The sequence below is a fragment of the Candoia aspera genome, chromosome 8 (genome assembly GCF_035149785.1).
Source record: "Candoia aspera isolate rCanAsp1 chromosome 8, rCanAsp1.hap2, whole genome shotgun sequence".
Classification (NCBI taxonomy): Eukaryota; Metazoa; Chordata; class Lepidosauria; order Squamata; family Boidae; genus Candoia; species Candoia aspera.
In genome coordinates this window covers 49647479-49667763 of record NC_086160.1, presented here as the reverse complement: position 1 = coordinate 49667763, position 20285 = coordinate 49647479, and the positions used below count along the sequence as shown (strand labels likewise).

Genomic DNA, 20285 nt, shown 5'->3' with positions numbered 1-20285 from the left:
ATTGACAGACTTTCCTAGCAATTGAATATCACAACTTGAGTACTGGAAAAAAAAAAGTCCCAACAACAGAAATACAAATGTTGGAACATGTGGTAACAAATTAAAATTTCTGAGATATTGTTGCAAAGCAATCTCTCCTATAGACACATAAACAAGTGTATTTGGAAGCTTAGTTCAAAAGAAAATGTAAACTTTAATATGGACTTGAAAATATTTGGATAAAAGTTAATAAATTGTAAATTTTGTAAACTGCCCAGAGTCCTTCTGGTGGGAGAAGATGGGCAGTGACAAATTTGATGAATGAATGAATGAATGAATGAATGAATGAATGAATGAATGAATTCTGAGTTAAAATAATGCTTCAACATTTCCCATTCTGCTCACTTGCATAGACACATACCAAGCCTATGTCACAAAGATCCTTAACATGTGGTTTCTGTATATATGATACAGTGTAAAGGCTAGTTTGTATATATGATATGGTGTGGTTTGTATATATGATACAGTGTAAAGGCTAGTTTGAATAAGACTGTAATATGCATTATTCTCAGTCTTCTGTGAGGATAAAATGAATTAAGCACAGTGTTAACTGTATAGCTATCTACAGAAATATCTCATAAGCAAGTTTAACTGTACTCAGATGAGAATTTGGGAAAAGGATCCAGCTGCAAAATTACAGACTATAGTCTCACAATCAGCCATGAAGTTATTGGAAACCCTCTGAAAAAATAGGGAACTAGATCCTTAGAGACTTACAGCTAATTCTTGATCTACACATATGCACACATATATTCATATTTGTGTCTGTATATTATAAAGGCAGTTTTGCCCATTAGCCAGCATTCCATCAGAAAAGTGTTTTCACGCCGCATGCCCATATTGTTCTTTATTTTAATCAGCTTTGCATTTTTTGCAGGCTTTATCTGCTACCAGAGAAGAGATTACCCTTCCTATATATCATTCAATTCTCCCTTCAAATTTTAAAGCTAGAGTATGTGTTGCTAAAATGTATGTGTATATATGTACTGTATGTATGTATGTGTGTGTAAATTTAAAAAAATCTGTTTTCAAAACATGAAAACAATTGCTAGAATTGCTTTTTCAGGAAAACAAATGAAAACAAAAATGAACTGCTTGACAAAGATCTAATTTTTAATCTGATTTCTATGAAAATGCAGAAAATAAACAGTTTTAATAATCCATATTTACCTTCCTTTCATTTGTATCTGTGAAGTGTTCTTCAATATGTAAGTCACACAGTACAATCCCAAATATAATTACAAGGACATAAGTATATTGGGAATCAGCATAAAGTAAGAAAGCTTGATTATTCATTGGATTTTGCTTAATGTATGACAGGTCAAGCTATTATCATGAATTAAAGAAACAGGCATCCTTATCAGCTTCTACCAATTTTAAGCACTAGTAGATTATGTTATTGTTTTAATACATATGAAATGATTGATCTGACAAATTGTGTATTATCAACAATGCTAAAAGATTTGCAATATACTAACAGTTAATGATCATCAGATATAAAATGCTTTCTAATTAAAGATGCTCAAAATGCATTCACAATTATACAAGTTTATGTATATTTATATATCTATGTAGATATATGAAACATCAAAATGAATAGGAATGTATAATCTAATATTTTAATTTTATATACAGGAATATAATGACTGACAATTTTGTACATGAAATACATAAACTTTTAAAGCATTTAAAATTAACCAGATAGGAATTTATATTAACAATAAAACTGGAAAATCCAGTTAATACTTAATTTAGATCTATGTTTTTAACAGGAAAAGATTTTTCATAGTTTACAACATGGAAACATAGACATATTAAAGAAGACTATAAAAATAATTTACATAAATCTTAGTCTATGAAACGAGATTGGGTAGAAGTTTTGTTTCTTGCCTTTGCATATGACTAATATGGCACTGAATGATTTGTTTTAGCCTTTGATATGATAAAATAATTTAGAAGCATTCATGCAATATGGAAGCAAAAAATGGCAGGTTCTTCAATATTCCCTGCTATCTTGGTTATCTACTGATCATCAAACACAGACCACCAGATGCATGATAATGCAACCGTCAGATACCAACGAAGAGCACTAGTCTCAGTCTTTTTAATTACTTCTGTAAACATAAATATAGATGTTAATAGCTTCTTTACATAGTACCAGTACAGTTCACAACTTCTATTCTTTGTAAGTAGTTCGTCCACCTAGTAATGTTCTGCTGATTTTTATGTAAAAGATCCCTAACAGAATTTTCTTGTTTTCACCAATTTGCTTTGATATTTGACAGAGTACCCTCCATGTCCTATGACATAAACATCCAGAAGGTAGGATTTGCCAGGCTTTAGACCTATAATTGTCTCTGTGGTAACTGCTTTTTGTAGGTTTTGACTGTGAAAATACTTACAGAGGACTTTTTCTGATTTTTTCCTCAAGTATGGACCCAGACACTGATTTTGTTCTCTCTTCTTTTTCTCCTCATTATAATCATCATCTACTTCTTTCTTGTAGATGCAAAACTTGTTTCTTTCTTGAGTACCTAGCCATGCCACTGTGACCGAGGAACATGTACGAAGTTTGTCAAAGGCTTTAATTCTTGTGTCTTCAGGAAGAGATGGGAATGACTGCTTATTAGGCCTTGTTGTAGCCAAAAACTTCAATATGGAAGCTCCTTTCTTATTTCCTTTCAGTCGAATGAGGTATTTAGCTTTTGGCTTTCCCCTAAGTTGAAACTGATGGACACCTTCAACATTTTGAGACAATAGAAGTTTTCCATCTCTTTTGACTTGGATTTGTATGGCATTGAGACACGAGTGAACAAAAAATGTAACTTTTTGATGTGATGAAACAGGAGCAAACCGCAAAAATTTGGAGCCTTTTCTCTTGACAAACACATCTGTAACCTTCCCGTCTTTTAAATCAACTGTCTTCTGTTTGGCCTCTTCTTTAGTTCTTGCAAATGTACCAACATAGGCAGTACTCATATTTGTGTAGACATTCACAGCAAATATATCAAAATAGTACTGTGTACCAGGTTTCAGTTCAGATACAGTAAATATGTTCTTGTTTCCAATACATATCTTTTCCAGGTCAACCTTAGGCTTTGAATAAAGCTTTGAATAAAGCTTTGATGTTGGTTTTAAGAAGCTGCGTTCTTTCCCAGAATTACTGTTGGAAGAAAATCCAAAATGGGCAAAATCAAAGGGGCTAAAATCCAGACCAGGTTTAGGAGCCCTCATAAATGTATCATCAGCACTCTGTTTAGTCTCAACAGCACAGAGGCTTTTGAAATTATGTTCTTTATTAATGACCACACAATATTGTATTGGCTGTTTCAATACTGAAGCTGTAGGGCTAGGTTTCCACGCCAAACTGACAGTTGTACGGCCAAGAGAAGTGATGTCAACTCTTGGATCATAAGGTAGTTCAGGATATGGCTGATCTGACTCTGGAGTTGTACTAGCATAGACTTTAAAATTTGTATCCTTTTCTGTTGACCAGAGTTCTAGCTGGTATAACCCAGAAGGTGAAGTAGAGGATACAAAATACTCAACATCATTTCCTCTATATGAAAACAGCTCTGTGCCTTCTTCACTAATAATCTGCTGTTTCTGCTGTTCAAGTGGCTCTGGTTCACCTAGAAGAGATAAACAAAAAGGAGAGATCTTGAAGCAAAGCAAACACAAACACAGGATGGTTTCTAAGGTTTATAAATGCTGCAAATCAGTTGGGAAGTTATTTGTTTTTCCAAGCAGCTTTTTTATTTTTTCTCTCTTTGTTCCCATTTCCTTTTTTTTTCTCCTTTTAATATGTATAAACAGCAATAAATAATAATACAATGGAGACCTCAGTATTAACTATCAAGCCCAAGATTGACAGTATTAACTATCAATCCTTATCATATTACAAAGTAATTCAACGCATTTCACAATAGTCTATCAATGTCACACTTAGCTTTAATTGTACAATTCAAGCAACCTTATGTTAATTAACATCTCAGAATTATAGTTTAGATTTTTAAATATTTTTTTTATCCTGCCTTTATTATTTTTATAAATAACCCAAGGCAAGGAACATACCTAATACTCCTTCCTCTTCCGCTTTTCCCCACAACAAACAACCCTGTGAGGTGAGTTGGGCTGAGAGACTTGCCCAAAGTCATCCAGCTGGCTTTCATGCCTAAGGTGGGACTAGAACTCACAGTCTCCTGGATTCCAGCCTGGAGCCTTAACCACTAGACCAAACATTGATATAAATGTTTTTTTTTTCTTTAAAAAAGGTTTACATAATCTAAATTATTATAGAGGTAGCAATTTCTAGTTTATATTGTACAAATACTGCTGTACCCACTAATATCTGTATTCTATAATGTATTATTTGCATCTTATAATACAGTAAAACAATTAACTACAAAAAGAGAAAGTGAGATTTTGGAAAGGGATGCGTTTATATGTATGTATAAACTAAATTGCTAAAATCAACTTTTGTGGACACATAATTATAAAATGACATAAGGACATGTTTTCAAAGCATTCAGTTATTGTATAAATAATATTGGAATCCTATTATAGCATTCAGAACAGCCAAAGACATTAGGAGGAAAAACAGATTGCGCCAACAGTCCAAAGTCAAGAAGAACTTTATGCAGTTATTTTTAGACTTGAGGAAGAAAGTCACACAAATGCTTTCCATTATCTAAATTAATAATATACTAATAATAATAATAATAACAATAATAAGATGCACAATAATACATTTAATTTATTTCAGACATAACATAGGTAAATGAGGCCATTAGTTAACACTAATTGACGAATATAAAAATTAATATCTTTGTTTGGTCTTTGCTGTAATTTACCTGAGCCTTCCCCACTCGATTCTTCAGGGAGGTCTTGCAAACTCAGTTTCCATTCTAAAGGTGCATCACAAGGAGTTACTGTAACTGCTAATGGTGTATTATCTTCCTCTACCACAAAAAAAAACCTATGGAAAGATTAATAAAAGCATGATTTTCTTCACAATGTAATGTGAGGCCAATTAAATGAACTTTTCAAATGGACGCACACACACACACACACAAATACATACATAAACACACATACATATATACATACACACATACACATATACTAGCATGACAGCAATAAAATAGCAAATTTAATAATATGCTATATTTAACATTAAATGTAGTATATACCACAATTCATCTGTTTTCTTTATAGGAATCCTTTTCCTTTGTTATAATATTTTCACATGAATAATTATATTCATGGATCTTTTCATAATAATATAGAACTATTTTCTTATGCTACAGAATGATTTGTCATATGAATATATATGTTTTTTGCAGTATACAAAAAACCTTGATTTTTTAATGTCTTAAAATTTGCAAAAGCAGTGATTTCATATTTTATATTATCCAAACTCTGTGATCTTTTCATTACCCATGTATTTTATAGCGGTTAAATTAACATACTTGGTTAAGCAATAAATCATACTGTTGCAAATGTATTTAAATGCAGGTCATGATGAACATTTACACCTTCTTTACAGTAATGGTATGTGTGAATGTTATTGTTGGGTGAAGAGAAAGGCAAATATTAATGCTGGAGTGAAGATCCAGCCCAAAAATGTTAATAAAGTTTGGAGGTAATAGAAAACAACCATGACAATTAAAACTTTTTAGGGAATAAAGATTTTTCATTTAAAGACAAGATGACTAAAAGCTTTTATTTACATTGGATTTTATTTATTTATTTTATTTTATTTACAACAGGATTTTCAACACTGTCCCACCCCAAAGTATACTCATGAGAATGAAACTATGTTACATCATAGCGTCAATCTTAAGAATGTTTCCAGAACACTACTGCTGAAGGCATCAAGAAAAAGCAAGCCTTGGCGGAAGTGGGGGGATTTAGCATGAGGTGGGGTGGGGGGAATGAGAGAATAAAAGAAATATATAACTTCACACATACACTCTCAAAGTTGGGAATGTAAGATATTTGCCCAGATGTAGCTCTATGAGGAAATCTGTAGATACAGCATCCTTTCTTTTCTTCACATTAGTCTGACAACAATGATTCGATTGGTATGATCCCAGAGACTGATAGACCCGGCAGGGTTTCAGAGGGAGCTGGGGGTTAACCCCACCCCCAGCCCAGTCTGGGAAGCAGAAAGTGCAAGTTCCTTGTCAGTTACAGAAGGACTTTCTCCAGGCACTGAAATCTGACACTTGGTTGCTAGCTAATAGAGACAATGTTTCTTTTGAAAACGGTCTGGCGTGGGTGGAACACCGCCTTTATGTGCCTGAAACTTTAAGAGCTGATGTTTTGCAGCGTTCCCATGATGATAAACTTGCTGGGTACTTTGGTTTTGTCAAAACCTTGCATTTGGTTTGCCGTCAATTTTGGTGGCCAACCTTAAGACGTGATGTAAAAGACTATGTTGCTTCCTGTCCTGTTTGTGCCATGTCAAAACGAAAAGGGGGGAAACCACAGGGGCTTCTACAGCCAGTGGCCAGCTCATCCTGCCCCTGGGATGAGATTTCTATGGATTTCATTGTGGACCTACCTCCCAGTCAGAAGAAAACTGTCATTTGGGTTGTAAAGGATTTTTTCTCTAAACAAGCTCATTTCATTCCATGTGCATCCATCCCGTCAGCCCCACAATTAGTGCACCTATTTTTTCACCACAGCTACCACTTCCACGGTAGCCCCTCCCATTTAATTTCTGACTGCAGCACACAGTTTACTTCCCAATTTTGGAAATCATTTTTAAAATTGATTGGCACTAAACAAGCACTGTCCACATCATCCCATCCACAGACTGACGGTTCTACTGAGATTTTAAATGCCACTCTTGAATAGTTTCTTAGAGCATACATTAACTACCATCAGGATGATTGGATGGAGTCGTTACCTTTTGCTGAAGTTGCTTACAACAATGCTGTGCATAAAAGTATCGGACAAACCCCTTTTCGTGTGGTTTCTGGTCACAACTTTGTTCCCATCCCTGAACTGCCACAACCCCCTTCCCAAACATGTTCTGGGTCTGACTGGGCTGTTAAACTGTCTGATTCCTGGCCAGTAATTCAACAAGCTTTGGCTGATGCCCAGGCTGCTTACAAGTCTCAAGCTGATAAGCATCGATCTTTACAACATGACTTCAAAGTTGGGGATCAGGTGTATCTATCTACTAAATTTATCAAATCACCTCAACTGTCTAAAAAACTTGCTCCCAAATTCATTGGTCCTTTTCCTGTTGTTCATCTTGTCAATCCAGTTACTGTTAAATTGGAACTGCCTCACAATTTGAAATGCTTGCACCCTGTTTTCCATTGCAGCTTGCTTAAGCCTGTGCATCACTCACCGCGTTGGCACCCTCAACCTCCTCCTCCTGCTCCAATTATGATTGACGGCCAGCAACACTTTGAAGTCAAGGACATCATTGATTCTCGCAAGCTTCGAGGCACCCTGCAGTATCTGGTCCGATGGAAACACTTTCCTCATCCTGAATGGGTGTCTGCCCACCATGTTAACGCTTCTGATTTAGTTAACCGTTTCCACCTTGCTTATCCTTTGAAGCCTGCTGCTTAATGTATTCCTCACTTTGGGGAGGCAGTATGTCATGTTCACTGATTCAATGTAGTTTATACATCATAACGTTTCATATGCCATGGAACTGACATGTGTTTCTGTTTGGGAGGGAGCTGCTGTGAGACCTTGTACCAAGCTCTGTATGTGAAATCAGTACAATGGAATGTGATTGGGTTATTTTCTCTGTTCAAGGACTTTTCCTGCATACTGTCAGAAACTGTTAGGAGCACCTGGGATTGTGAACTTGAGAAGATTCTATGGGGGGAGGGATTTCATTTGCACCAAGGGTTTTTAGTTTGAATTTGGCACGCTTTCATCATTCTCAGCTTTCTCTGTGATCCTGCATACTATTCTTTAATAAATCAGATGTCTTTGAATTCCTACTCATGAGTCTGATGGTGTTTTAGAATAGGCAACCATTACAGGTAGGCCCATTGACCCACCTACAGGGCCACGCAGAACAGTTATCTGAGCATCTGCAGGATAAAATCACTCCAATTTGTTCCAAGTTAGACTCCAAGTGTGAAGCATGGTCTGTGGAGATACCAAGGGAGTGCTTTTACCCAGTTATCTGAGAACAGTTTGAGCCTGTTGGATCCGAGGAAGTGGACAGGATCCTCCGGACTGTGAATGCCACCACTTGTACATCCCTGTGGGAGGGGGTGTTTCCAACTGCCTTTAAGGATGTGCCAGTTCACCCCCTCTGCAAAAAACCATCCCTGGACCCCCTCCTCAAAAAACCGTACTGGACAATTTTTGTCCAGTCTCCCTCCTCCCCTTTTTGGGGAAAGTGGTTGAGAAAGTGGTAATGTTGCAGCTCCAGAAGGTTCTGGATGAAAAGGATTATCTAGACCCCTTTCAGTCAGGTTTCAGACCCAGTTATGGGATGGAAACGGCATTGGTCGCACTTATGGATGATCTCTGGAGGGAGCAGGATGGTGGCAATGCATCCATCCTTGCTCTTCTTGACCTCTCAGCAGCTTTCGATACCATCAACCATGGTATCCTTTTGGGGCGGCTCAGGGAGTTGAGGGTGGGAGGTGTGGTTTTGTGCTGGTTCACCTCCTTCCTCCAGGGCTGGTCCAAATCTGTGGTGATAGGGAGCAAGAGGTCTGACCTCGGCCCCTCCTTTGTGGGGTGCCACAGGGTTTGGTTCTCTCTCTGATCCTCTTCAACATCTACATGGAACTTCTGGGTGAGATCATCCATCACCATGTGATGAGATATCATCAATACGCTGATACCCAATTGTATATCTCTATCCCGGGTGAGGTAAGTGACGCTGTGACTGCCCTCTCTTGGTGCCTAGGGGCCGTAGGGGTCTGGATGGGGAACAAGGAACAACAGGCTTCTGCTGAATCCTGGTAAGGTGGAGTGGCTGTGGGTTAATGGCTCTTCTGGGACTTTGTCATCTTTGGCTCTTGATGGGGTTGCACTGCCCCAGATAGACTCGGTACATAATCTAGGGGTCCTCCTGAACTCACAGCTCCTGCTTGAAGAGCAGGTGGCAGCCATGGCCAGGAGGGCCTTTGTGCAACTTCATGTTGTGCACCAATTATGCCCCTTCCTGGATCAGGAAGCCCTTTGAACAGTCACTCATGCCCTTGTTATCTCCCATATAGACTATTGCAATGTGCTATACATGGGGCTACCCTTGAAGAGTATCCGGAAGCTACAGCTGGTCCAGAATGCAGCCGCGCAGGTGATTTTTGGTGCCCCTAGAAGGGTACATGTAACACCTTTGTTCCATGAACTGCGTTGGGTACCAGTTTGCTTCTGGGTCCAATTCAAGGTGTTGGTTATCTTCTAAAGCCCTACATGGCATGGGGCCAGGCTACTTGAGGGACTGCCTCTCTCCCATTACATCAACCTGTTCCACCCGATCATGCAGAGGGGCATGTTGCGCACCCTGTTGGTAAGACAATTCCATCTGATAGGGTCCGGGAGGTGGGCCTTCTCTTCTACACTGTATGGTTTCTTGGACCTTCTGTGATTTCAATTTTATAGCATTTCTAATCCCATAAATCTGAACCCAGATTTAATTATGGCTGCAAACTGCTACATTGGAATAAGCTGTCAGTGAACAGTCATATACAGTATAGCAGCAGTTAAAGACTAGAAACCAGGAGACCATGACTAATCCTGCCTTAGACACAAAGGTATCTGGGGGTGATAGTATGTGGGAATAACCTTGGGAGACAGGGCAAAGAGACACAGCCAAAGGAACAGTCAGATAAAAGGCAACTTGGCCCTCAGCAGGAATGCAGACAGGGCAAGAGGCTCAGAAGAGACCCGCCCTAGTTTCTTGGGCTGCAAAGGGGACGGGGAGGAAAATGTACTTTCAGACTGGTAAGATTCTGTTAATATAACCTTACAGTAAAGTAGAATTATCTGGCCATGTTTCCTGTCTGGTCTACCTCACAAGGCTGACACTGGGTGACTTTGAGCCACTCACTCTCTCTTGTTCCTAAGAAAAAGGCAATGGCAAATATTTCTGGGAAAAAAATGTTGCCAAGAACATTGCATGGGCTTGTCAAGACTGGCTCAAAGGAAAAAGACAAGACAAGTTATATATCTCCTTAACTTTACTTTGCCTTGAATCAATATACCTTTTGGGTGTTCCTCTGAAGAGATAGCTACTGATCTCTGCTCCATCAGGGAGTACTGAAGAATCATGGAAAAAGGTTTTGTCCTGGATCTGCATCTGAAAAAGTTCTTCATCTCTAGTAGGTAGTTTTTGCATCCAGGAGCTAAATGGTAGCAGGAGGAGGAAGTAGGACATGGAGCATCTCATCAAGAGCATCCTAGAGAAATGAAAGTGATGCATGGTAAATCATTTGTAAACATAGCAATTACTATCCATGTATTAAGGATACTAACTCCAGATTAAAAACGAACTGAAGAGGTAGGCATAAATTGATTTTCCTGCCTTATCCCAACAGACCACCAATCTCCACCAATTTTCTTATCATCTTTGCATAGTCTCAAACTTTTGAGTTGGCTGCTCTGTGTATAAGAAACACTGAGCAGGGGAACTTCAATAAATGGAAAGCTCCTCCAACTCTCAAGAGAGGCTTTTCAGGGCAGGAAGGAAGAGTACAGGGAAAATGCAGGAAAAGACTTCAATTTTCTTTGAATCTCCTTCCTTTCAGATTCCACCATGTCTTAGGACAAATTGTTGTTGTTTATTCATTTAGTCGCTTCTGACTCTTCGTGACTTCATGGACCAGCCCACGCCAGAGCTTCCTGTCAGTCGTCAACACCCCCAGCTCCCCCAGGGACCAGTCCATCACCTCTAGACTTTCATCTATCCATCTTGCCCTTGGTCGGCCCCTCTTCCTTTTGCATTCCACTCTCCCTAGCATCAGCATCTTCCCCAGGGTGTCCTGTCTTCTCATTATGTGGCCAAAGTATTTCAGTTTTGCCTTTAATATCATTCCCTCAAGTGAGCAGTCTGGCTTTATTTCCTGGGGGATGGACTGGTTTGATCTTCTTGCAGTCCAAGGCACTCTCAGAATTTTCCTCCAACGCCACAGTTCAAAAGCATCTATCTTCCTTCGCTCAGCCTTCCTTATGGTCCAGTATTAGGACAAATACTTTGGGGGGTTTTTTAAAGATACATATCAAGGCAGAATATTTGGTTGGAACCAACTTTTCTTTTGTTCTGCAGTGCAAGCAATCCATATCTTTATGGCTTCAGACCTGATGATTAGTTTCACTGAACTCAAGATCTGATTTATAATCTTTCGCTGCTAGTGGTTTTCCTAACTCTAGAACCTAACAAAAATTGGTTTTGGGAGTTTCTCTTTCAGATGAATAGTCACATAGACAACATATGCCTAATATGTTCTGCAGTATCCTGAATTTCTAACAAACGTAATTAAAAAATGGATCAGAAGAGGAAACAAACACTTCAAAACAAATAGGCATATTGTAAGAGATTAAAAGATAGCTATCTAATAGGCATGTGATTAAAGTCTATGGGGAACAATATATGAAGTGTACTTATAAAAGTCTAGTTTATTATATTCTGATATCCTACAGTATATTCTCATTAAAAATCTTGTTCTTGTTTGTTTCTCTTTTGCTCAGTCACTGAATAATTGGGTTTATTCTACTTGTATTCTACTAAATCAGTCAAACACACACTAATATGATCACCTAAGACTATGAGCCGTAATGAAATTTAATTTATATCAAATAATTCTTCCTATGTTTTACTAAATGAACACTATACAGCAGTATGCTTCTTCTGTTTTTTTCCCAAACTCAGCATTGAATGTGACACACAAGAGATAATTTTTGCCATTGTTTCTAGTACAAATTTATATTTATATGTACTTGATATTTATTAGATAATATGCATATTATTTTTTCTATGCACTGAATACAAATAATGATGATAACTTGTATAAACTAAGCAAGGGATCTAAATATGAGACTATTTGAAAATTTCATGTGCAGTACTGAGTCCATGATGGCATATAGGCAAGACTCACATGTATTAAATATAATTGCACAAGCAGCATATAATTCTATTTAGCTTATTCTGTTAGGAATACTTCTATAGCACAATCTTATACATGTCTAATCAGAAGTATGAACCAAGTTCAGGAGGACTCAGTCCCAGATATTATAAGTGGAACTGCTTTCTATAGATATGAAAGTGCTGCCTATAATATTTAAAACCTTATGTAACACTAACCCTCTCTTGGATCCAGAACATTTAAAGGATCTCATGCTTTTATATGATCCCGCCCACACATTCAAAACTTTGAAGATGTCTCTAATTCAACATTAATGAGTTTAGTCAATGATGGCTTTTAGTTTCTAGAATTCCTTTCCACCTAGTTCCATCATTCTCTTCTCTTTCAGAAATACTGTAATATATTCATTCATAATTATCAGGGTCTCTGGATGCTGCCTAAACTGAAAGCTATTTTTTTCGAAGAGTGATTCTCACAGAGTTTCTTTAGCAAGATTTAATGAACTAAATGGGATAGAGTTAAGGAATTCCAGAAATTAAATTATTTTCAATTTACAACCAGCATATCCTTGTGGCAGAGACTTTTTCAAAGTCTTGATGCTGTTTCCCTCTCTGTATTCTATTTTTTTCTCCAAAATATTTTCATGATTTTTAATAATTCAGCTTTCCCTAGACTACCAAGTTATATGTAGCCTGATACAGCAACATTAATACTCTTAATAGCAAGTGTAGTTATGAAGATGAAACTAATTTCCATAATTTCCTTCACCTTCTTCTTTCACGTCACACATAAGAAAAGAGTTTAACAGACAGAAATCCATAGTTGCTTTTTTGTTTTCAGCACTGTTTTTCACAGCACCCATACAAAGCAGTGCTTCTGTGAATAATGCTATTTTTAAAGTTGCATCTAAACTTGCTTTCTACCCAGCTATGGAACTGCAGATATAGATACCATATACTTTGGGGGGGGGGGAACAAAGCCACAGAACAAATATATTGAAAAGTAAGCGGGTTGAGAGGAAAGCAAACTTGGAGAAAGACACAGAGTTGAGAAGTTTAAAGAACAGAAAGCAACATACTATATAGATCAATGTATGCTTATTGTGGAAACAAAGATGATGTGCAAGAATGGAAAGGCATTGAAAGGTATAGGTAATGTTTAAACTATATTTATCCTTTTCTTTTATCTTTCCCCTTTAAATTATTTTGCTTACTATTTCTTACTTTTTTCTGCATTCCACATAATGTTGCTTAACCCAAAAGGGACAGCTTAATGGGTATGTATGTATGGATGATTATTCTGCTGTATTCTTTAATGTAAGCTCAAAAACAGCAAGAAAGGTGGGGAAAAATGGACACAGTGATCACAAATCAAAACACTAGGTATCCTGATTAAGCAAGCTAATTAGAAATTTATGTTACAACTCATAGTACCGACTAAAAGAAGATAACTTTCTTCCTTCAAATGCTGACAGTTTTCATCCTTAAGATAATCCTTACAATTACTGCTGATTATCTGATTTTTCTCCTAATAACAATGCTCTTTAAATGAACTAATAACTTAGTATTTGTATACTGAGATCTTAGTATTTGTATATTCTGGCTCCTAACACAATTTATTTTTAAAAAATCAGTTCTGATTATAGAACTATGCAGGTTAAGTTTCTTCTCATCTTAATACACAGCATTATTAAAATAAAAAATAAAAAACAAATTTGAATTGAAATCTCATTTTTTTTAACTAGGAATTGTTCAAGAACAAATTTAAAAAATCACAATTTAATAAGATATATACTGACAGCCAGGAGGAAAAATTTTGTTAAAGTTAACAAAGAGACATTTTACTGACACTATCAGAGTGGGAAAACAAACTTGGAGAATACAGAGCATTTGCAAAATTAATAGTATGCATCCAGAATGGACGTTTGACCAAACTTAAGTAAGAATGGGATGGATGGATGGATGGATGGATGGATGGATGGATGGATTGATCGATCGATTGATCGACTGATCGATGGATACACAAACACACAACACACAGCAAGGCAAATTCATACATTTAGAGTACAGATTTAAGGGAGAAATAATTGACATAAAGACAGTAGTTTGAAACAATTTCAGTGTTTATAAATATGTTAATTCAACCATCAGTTGGGTACAATGAAAGGGAACTTAAAATTATGGGAGGGAATTTAAAATTATTACATATTTTGTTGTTATTGATTTTTTTCTCTTTTTTATTTCTCTTGTTTATTCTTTTTTTCTCCTTTACATGATTATGTGCATTTATCCTTGGAACAATGACAAACAGTAGCAATATCAATATTAATATCATGTTCTGAGTTGTATAGAGATTTCTAATTATTTCTTAAGATTCCATAATGAAATTAGTTCTATACATTTAATTAATTAGTTAATAAAATAATGAATCATGGAATCATAGGGTTGGGAGGGACCATGGAGGTCTTCTAGTCAAACCCCCTGCCCAATGAAGGAATCCTCATAGCATTCTGAACACATGGCTGTCCACGCTTTTCCTGAAAGCCTTCAGTGATGCAGCACCCTCTGTAGGTATGTATCTCTCTCTCTCTCTTTCTGTGTTTGTGTATGTGTGTTTTAATCTCACATTTTAAAAGAAGACAAAGCAAACAATCTAAAATGAAACAGCTAATGCACATTTTACTTTTTAGGATTACAAATCTGCCCTCTAATGGCCTTTTTTTCTTCTTCTTTTCTTCTTGTTTCTCTGAACCATGATTACTTTCCAGTCACTATAATCTCACAACATGTGAACATGAATTTGAATGTCTGGTCACACACTGCAGTTCTGGTCCACAGCATTTGAATAAACATTATAGTTTAGGAAAGTTGAATAAGACACAACACTTAGTCTTTTCATCCTGATTAGCTCAAGCAAAGAACTGTTCATTTCTTATTAAAATCCAAAAGAAGGAAATCTCATTGTTACATTTAAGAATTTCTAATAAAACAACCTAACCAATTTACAGAAAAGATTTAAAGATTAAATCTAAATAATAAAGGAATCAGAAGATAGCCATTAATATTTTGTTTGAAAATCTAGGCAAGATATACATAAAAACATAAAGAGTATACTTTTGAATAAGCATGTACATACACAAACATGCTAACAAAGCAGTGACTCACAGATAATATCCAGATGTATGTATGTATGTATGTATGTATGTATTAATATGAATCTTCAGGGTTTGCTAAGTATCCCGCAGAACAAAAAGTAAGCACGGTAAGAAACAAAAATCAAAGATTTTGAGTTTATCATAACACCAGGCCATACAGCCATCTAGTTCAGCATTCTATTGCACTACTTGATCCATCTGGAAAGTTTCCCTGGACTGTAGTTTCCAGGAACCATTATTTAAGGCATATTAACCATTATTTAGTAAGTAGTAAATAGCTCTTGATATCAGTAACCTATGATAGCTTGATTTTCTGCTAAACTGTCCAGTCCCTTTTTAAAACTATTCAAATTGGTTGTCATTAACACATCCGCAGACTGCTAATTATACAGTCAGCTGTGCACAAAAAAAAAAGTATTTTCCTTCTCTCAGTCCAGTAGCTCCCTGAAAATAGTTTCAATGGGAGACCTTGAATTCTTACAACGTGAGGAAGAAACAAGAATATATGTCTATATTATCCATGTTGTGCATGATGTTATATATCTCTGTCATATCAATAGGACCATCTAAAGCTTAATAATAAGAGAATTTTTAACTGGAGGTACAGACATAAATTGCTCAGTCTCAAAACAGTCTAGTTTAGATGTATGTCATAACTTCAAATATATTTACATAAGACATTAACCCAATCCTTTTTATGGTGAATTTTCGGAAACTGCTTTTTAGGTTTTCTCCAGATTTTTTAAAAGGGATAATTTGCAATGCATGCAAATATTTCCTCAGAACTAGGAATTAAAATATGGATCATTTTCAGTAATGTGGCTTGACTGTATTTCCCTTTCAGATTCATTAGGCTGCTTTAAAAGAAACCAGTAGTTTCTAAAAGGCCCCAAAAGAATCATGATGCGTATCTTTTTCCAAAACAGCATAAAGAGCAGTTGTCAGTGGACATACTGCAAACTAAACCAAAGGAAACAATTCACTTTATTTTCTGTCAATTTGTAAGTCCCTGAGACCTGTAAAAGATCTACTACTACAATAAAAGGGCTGGATTTATTTGAAGCAAATACATCTGGAATAAATAAAACTAAATGTTTAATTACAGAGAGTTGAAAGTGCATGATTGTAATTTAGTGAGGATAATTTCAAAGAACAGCTTGCCACAGGCATTTGTGTGCTGTATTTCTTTAACCATAGCAGGGAATGTTTTGTAACCCTCAAATCCTATTTTTAAATCTGAGTACATTTAGTTTTGCATGAGTTACCCATTTGATAATAAATCTGCAGGATGCAATTTAACTGTAACCTTTAAGAAATCAAAGAGAACTATATGAATGTGGTAACACTGCTAAAACTGGACTTTGGGGACTATGCACTGTTCCATTAAACAACCTCATGCTTCAGGATATTAAACTTAGCAGCAGGAATTGCCTTAATACTCAGAAAAATTACTGTTAAGTGACAATCACTTAAAATAGGATGATTTTTAACTCTATAAAAGTTTAAAATGTTCCATATATGTGCTTAGAAAACACATACAGAAATGGAAAAAATTAAAAAATTAAAAATGTTTTTTAAAAATACCTGGGCATATATACATGGTTTCTTATGTTGGACATACCTGGGAGTTGTGATCCTTGATCCAGAAGTAAAATGTTCTTAGTTCTTTAATTCTCCCTTACTGATAGCAGAGAATAGAACCATGGAGCTTCCATATCCGTCAAATGGATTTTAGACCATCACAAGCATATTTTAGATAATCACTTGTAAATTACTATGGGCTTTGTGTTCCACTTTCATATGCAATTTATGAGTTCAAGAGCTATGAAGCCTTGAATATCAGATGTGGAGTTTGAACAATGCATATCACCTTAGAAATTATTTTGCTTTAAAAAAGAATTATAATCTATGCTCTTCCATGTAACACTTGGGACTCAGCTCTTAATTGCAGGTGGTCCTTGTTTAACAACCACTCATTCAGTGACCGTTGGAAGTTATGATGCAAGTGGTACTTACAACCAGTCCTCAAAATTCTGGCCATCACAGTGTCCCTGCAATCACATGATCGCAATCCTGGCTCTCAGCGACCGTCTCACAATTACAACATCACAGCGTCCTGCAGTCACATGATCACCATTTGTGACCTTCACTGCTGGCTTCCGACAAGCAAAGTAAATGGGGAAGCAAGCCAGCAGGAGGTTGCAAATAGTGACCACATGACGTCGTGCTTAATGATGGCACAAGATTCACTTAATGACTGCAACTGCTGTCACTAAGTGGCACAGTCATGTGACATCACGCTTTATGATCATTTTGCTTAGCCATGGAAATTCTGGTCCCAATTGCCATCGTTAACCGAGGACTACCTGCATTTAACTTGGGCGTTTGTTTATGTAGAGCATGTTCAATATGAATGGGAAATGTGTCATAGGAAAAACGTGTCCTTGTTCTGAAATAACTGTCTAGGTAGAAACACTAGCTGACTGTATTAGAAAATGAATTCTTGAATGGATTCTTGAAGATATACTGTACATGTGTAGCCCACTTCAAGCTTCAAACTTCTAAGATCTAATCCAAGGAAATATAAATACATTATTTACTTATTTATAAATAAATCAGTCTGTTTAGAATTGGTTTTATTACCAGGAGCAAAAAGGAAAAAGATTACATATTATGCTTAATGATTCTTCAATTTTATGAAAATAAAACAAATTATAAAATGTATCTAGAACATAGCTACAACATTTACCAATTTAAGAGGAAAAGCTACTGGGCATTTATTACTTGAGTTTGAGGTAGTCCTTTTATTCTTTTGAAGTGTTTTTCAGGAAGATAAGGAGAGTTTTCTAATACCACACATGAGAATCAAGATTGTTCTTTTTAAAGTGATACTTAAATAATTGCTGGACTGTTAGAGGGCAGGTGCACATAGAAAACCTAGGGAATGGAAGAGTATAAAAAAGATGTATGGTCGGAGGCAATGAATCACTCCCCATTTCCTTTCTGCAGTTTCTCCCCTATGACTTGTATTTTTCAACAGCAGAGTCAGTGTCCAGTGGGATACCTGGGGACAATGCCTTTAGGCATGTCAGCGATTGAAAATAATTTAACACTCTTTGCCTATGTGGACCTCCCTGTTTTATTTCATGTAGTTCTGACAGATCCAGATTCCCAAATAAGGAACTAGTTTCGAGTAAAGTCTTTATATTTCACATTTTTAACATTGGTGTATTTTCACATTTGCTGGAAGTTGAACTATCCCAATATCATGTGGAGATCTTCATAGACTGATTTGACTTTGAAGTAATTTGGTCTGTGAGAACTCATCCTATTGTCTGTACACTGTATTGCACAGGACTATACATATGTTCCTAAAGTCTTCTAGTATGGGCAATTGAATCAGGATTTGATATAATCACCACAATTCACACTGTATTAGGCTATCACTGAAAAGATTTCAGAAATTCCAGTTGCTACACAGTTTATTTCCTGGGCTTATATCTGCACAGTGCATTTTGAAACACTTAATACTGATATTGTTTAATCTATTTGTTTACCAGTTCACTCCCAAACATATTTCAAAGTGACTATTATCACCTATAAGCTCAAAAATTATTTAGCACCCTTATATTAGACTGAGTCTTCCATGTAAGGTACCATCGCTATTCAAAATCTGAATGGTAAGGATTGTAAGTTAAAGTTTTTCCAGGTAAATCTCCCTCTTATAGCTTAAAGAGCAGGTAATTATTTTTTTTTGCATAATTGTATTGAAGGTCACCCATATGTACAATACTATTTTGCTATAGTTCCATTTTTTTTCTTTGTACTGTTTGTGGATTTTGTTGAACTTATATTACCTTACTAAAACTAAAAGACAGATTTTTGTAAAAAAAAAATAGATGAAGTGGTTCATCATCAATTTGCAGTCATGAAGTTGTATATATGTGCCAAATTCAGCTTTAACACAATACTCAGGATAATTTGGAACTCATTAGCCTTGATAGTAAGTAGGGTTGTGAATTTCAGAAGTTCTGTCAACCCATTCTGGGGCCAGCTACAGTTCAGTAGAAGTTAAGCCTCAAATTATTTGTCTTTTACATCTTTCAGCAGAAACAAAAGCCAAAATAGTTTCAGATCTTTCAGCCATGTGAAAAATGGGATTCAGAACAAGCTTTTGGGGCTGCAAAAATCTGGATGGCAGTAGAGGTACAGAAAATTAACTTTTTCCTTTCTTCTAGTTGTCATCTGGATTTTGCAGCCCAAATCTGCTAGCCTTATCCCTAGCCTTTCTGGAATTTAGAGCAATCACTTGCCCAGAGGGTACTACTATTATAATTGAAAGGAATGTGAGGAGAGATAGGCAGGCTTTGTGTTTTTGATCTCTCAGGCAAGGCACAACCTTTTCAGTCAATTACCTTCTTCAGGGCAGGAGGACATCCTGGCAGAAAATATTAAATTAATTCCATTTAGTTCATTAAGGGGTTCCTTTAAAAATATTTTAAAATAACCTCTTCTAAATCTGTTGTCTACACCTAAACCCAGTCTTACAATCAGAAAGATGGAGGTAGTCTCCTCCACACCATTATTGCAAGTTTCACTTGCATATTTACTTCAGCTGGCTGGCAAAAAATAACAGTAACAGCAAAAAATTGCTTTCTATAAGATAGAATAAGAAGGCAAGGAGGAAAGAGTACTGCCAAGAAGCATCTTACCCTAGGAAACACAAAACATCCCTTTTTGCTGGGCTGTCATCATTAATATTCTAAATATCAATTATATTTATATAATCAGTACTTGGAATAGAACAGAAGGTTTATTGTGAGTCATGCATACAGCAAAACATCTTTTCTTTTTACAATTGAACTGTTAAAGAAGTTCAATCATCAGAAGAACAGCAACAAACAGGTGAAAAATGAGTAAGTTCAAACTTGTCTTTGCAGCAGAATGCATCATAGACTGCATCAACAGTGTGTAAGAGCATAAGCAGAGTGCACACATGCCCACAGTTAAGC

At 36.3% G+C, this 20285-nt stretch overlaps 1 protein-coding gene across 1 annotated transcript in view; it reads right to left on the bottom strand.

Moving 5' to 3' along the window:
• Nucleotides 1–1101: 1101 nt before the first annotated feature.
• NDNF (neuron derived neurotrophic factor) overlaps nucleotides 1102–20285 on the bottom strand; it is a 36754-nt gene continuing 17570 nt past the window's right edge. The window contains exons 2-4 of the mRNA XM_063310315.1: nucleotides 10242–10436; nucleotides 4893–5017; nucleotides 1102–3671 (exon numbers count right to left, since the gene is read on the bottom strand). Of these exons, the coding sequence (XP_063166385.1) occupies nucleotides 2278–3671; nucleotides 4893–5017; nucleotides 10242–10435 (1713 nt within the window). The 5' untranslated portion in view covers nucleotide 10436 and the 3' untranslated portion in view covers nucleotides 1102–2277. The remainder of the gene's footprint in view (nucleotides 3672–4892; nucleotides 5018–10241; nucleotides 10437–20285) is intronic.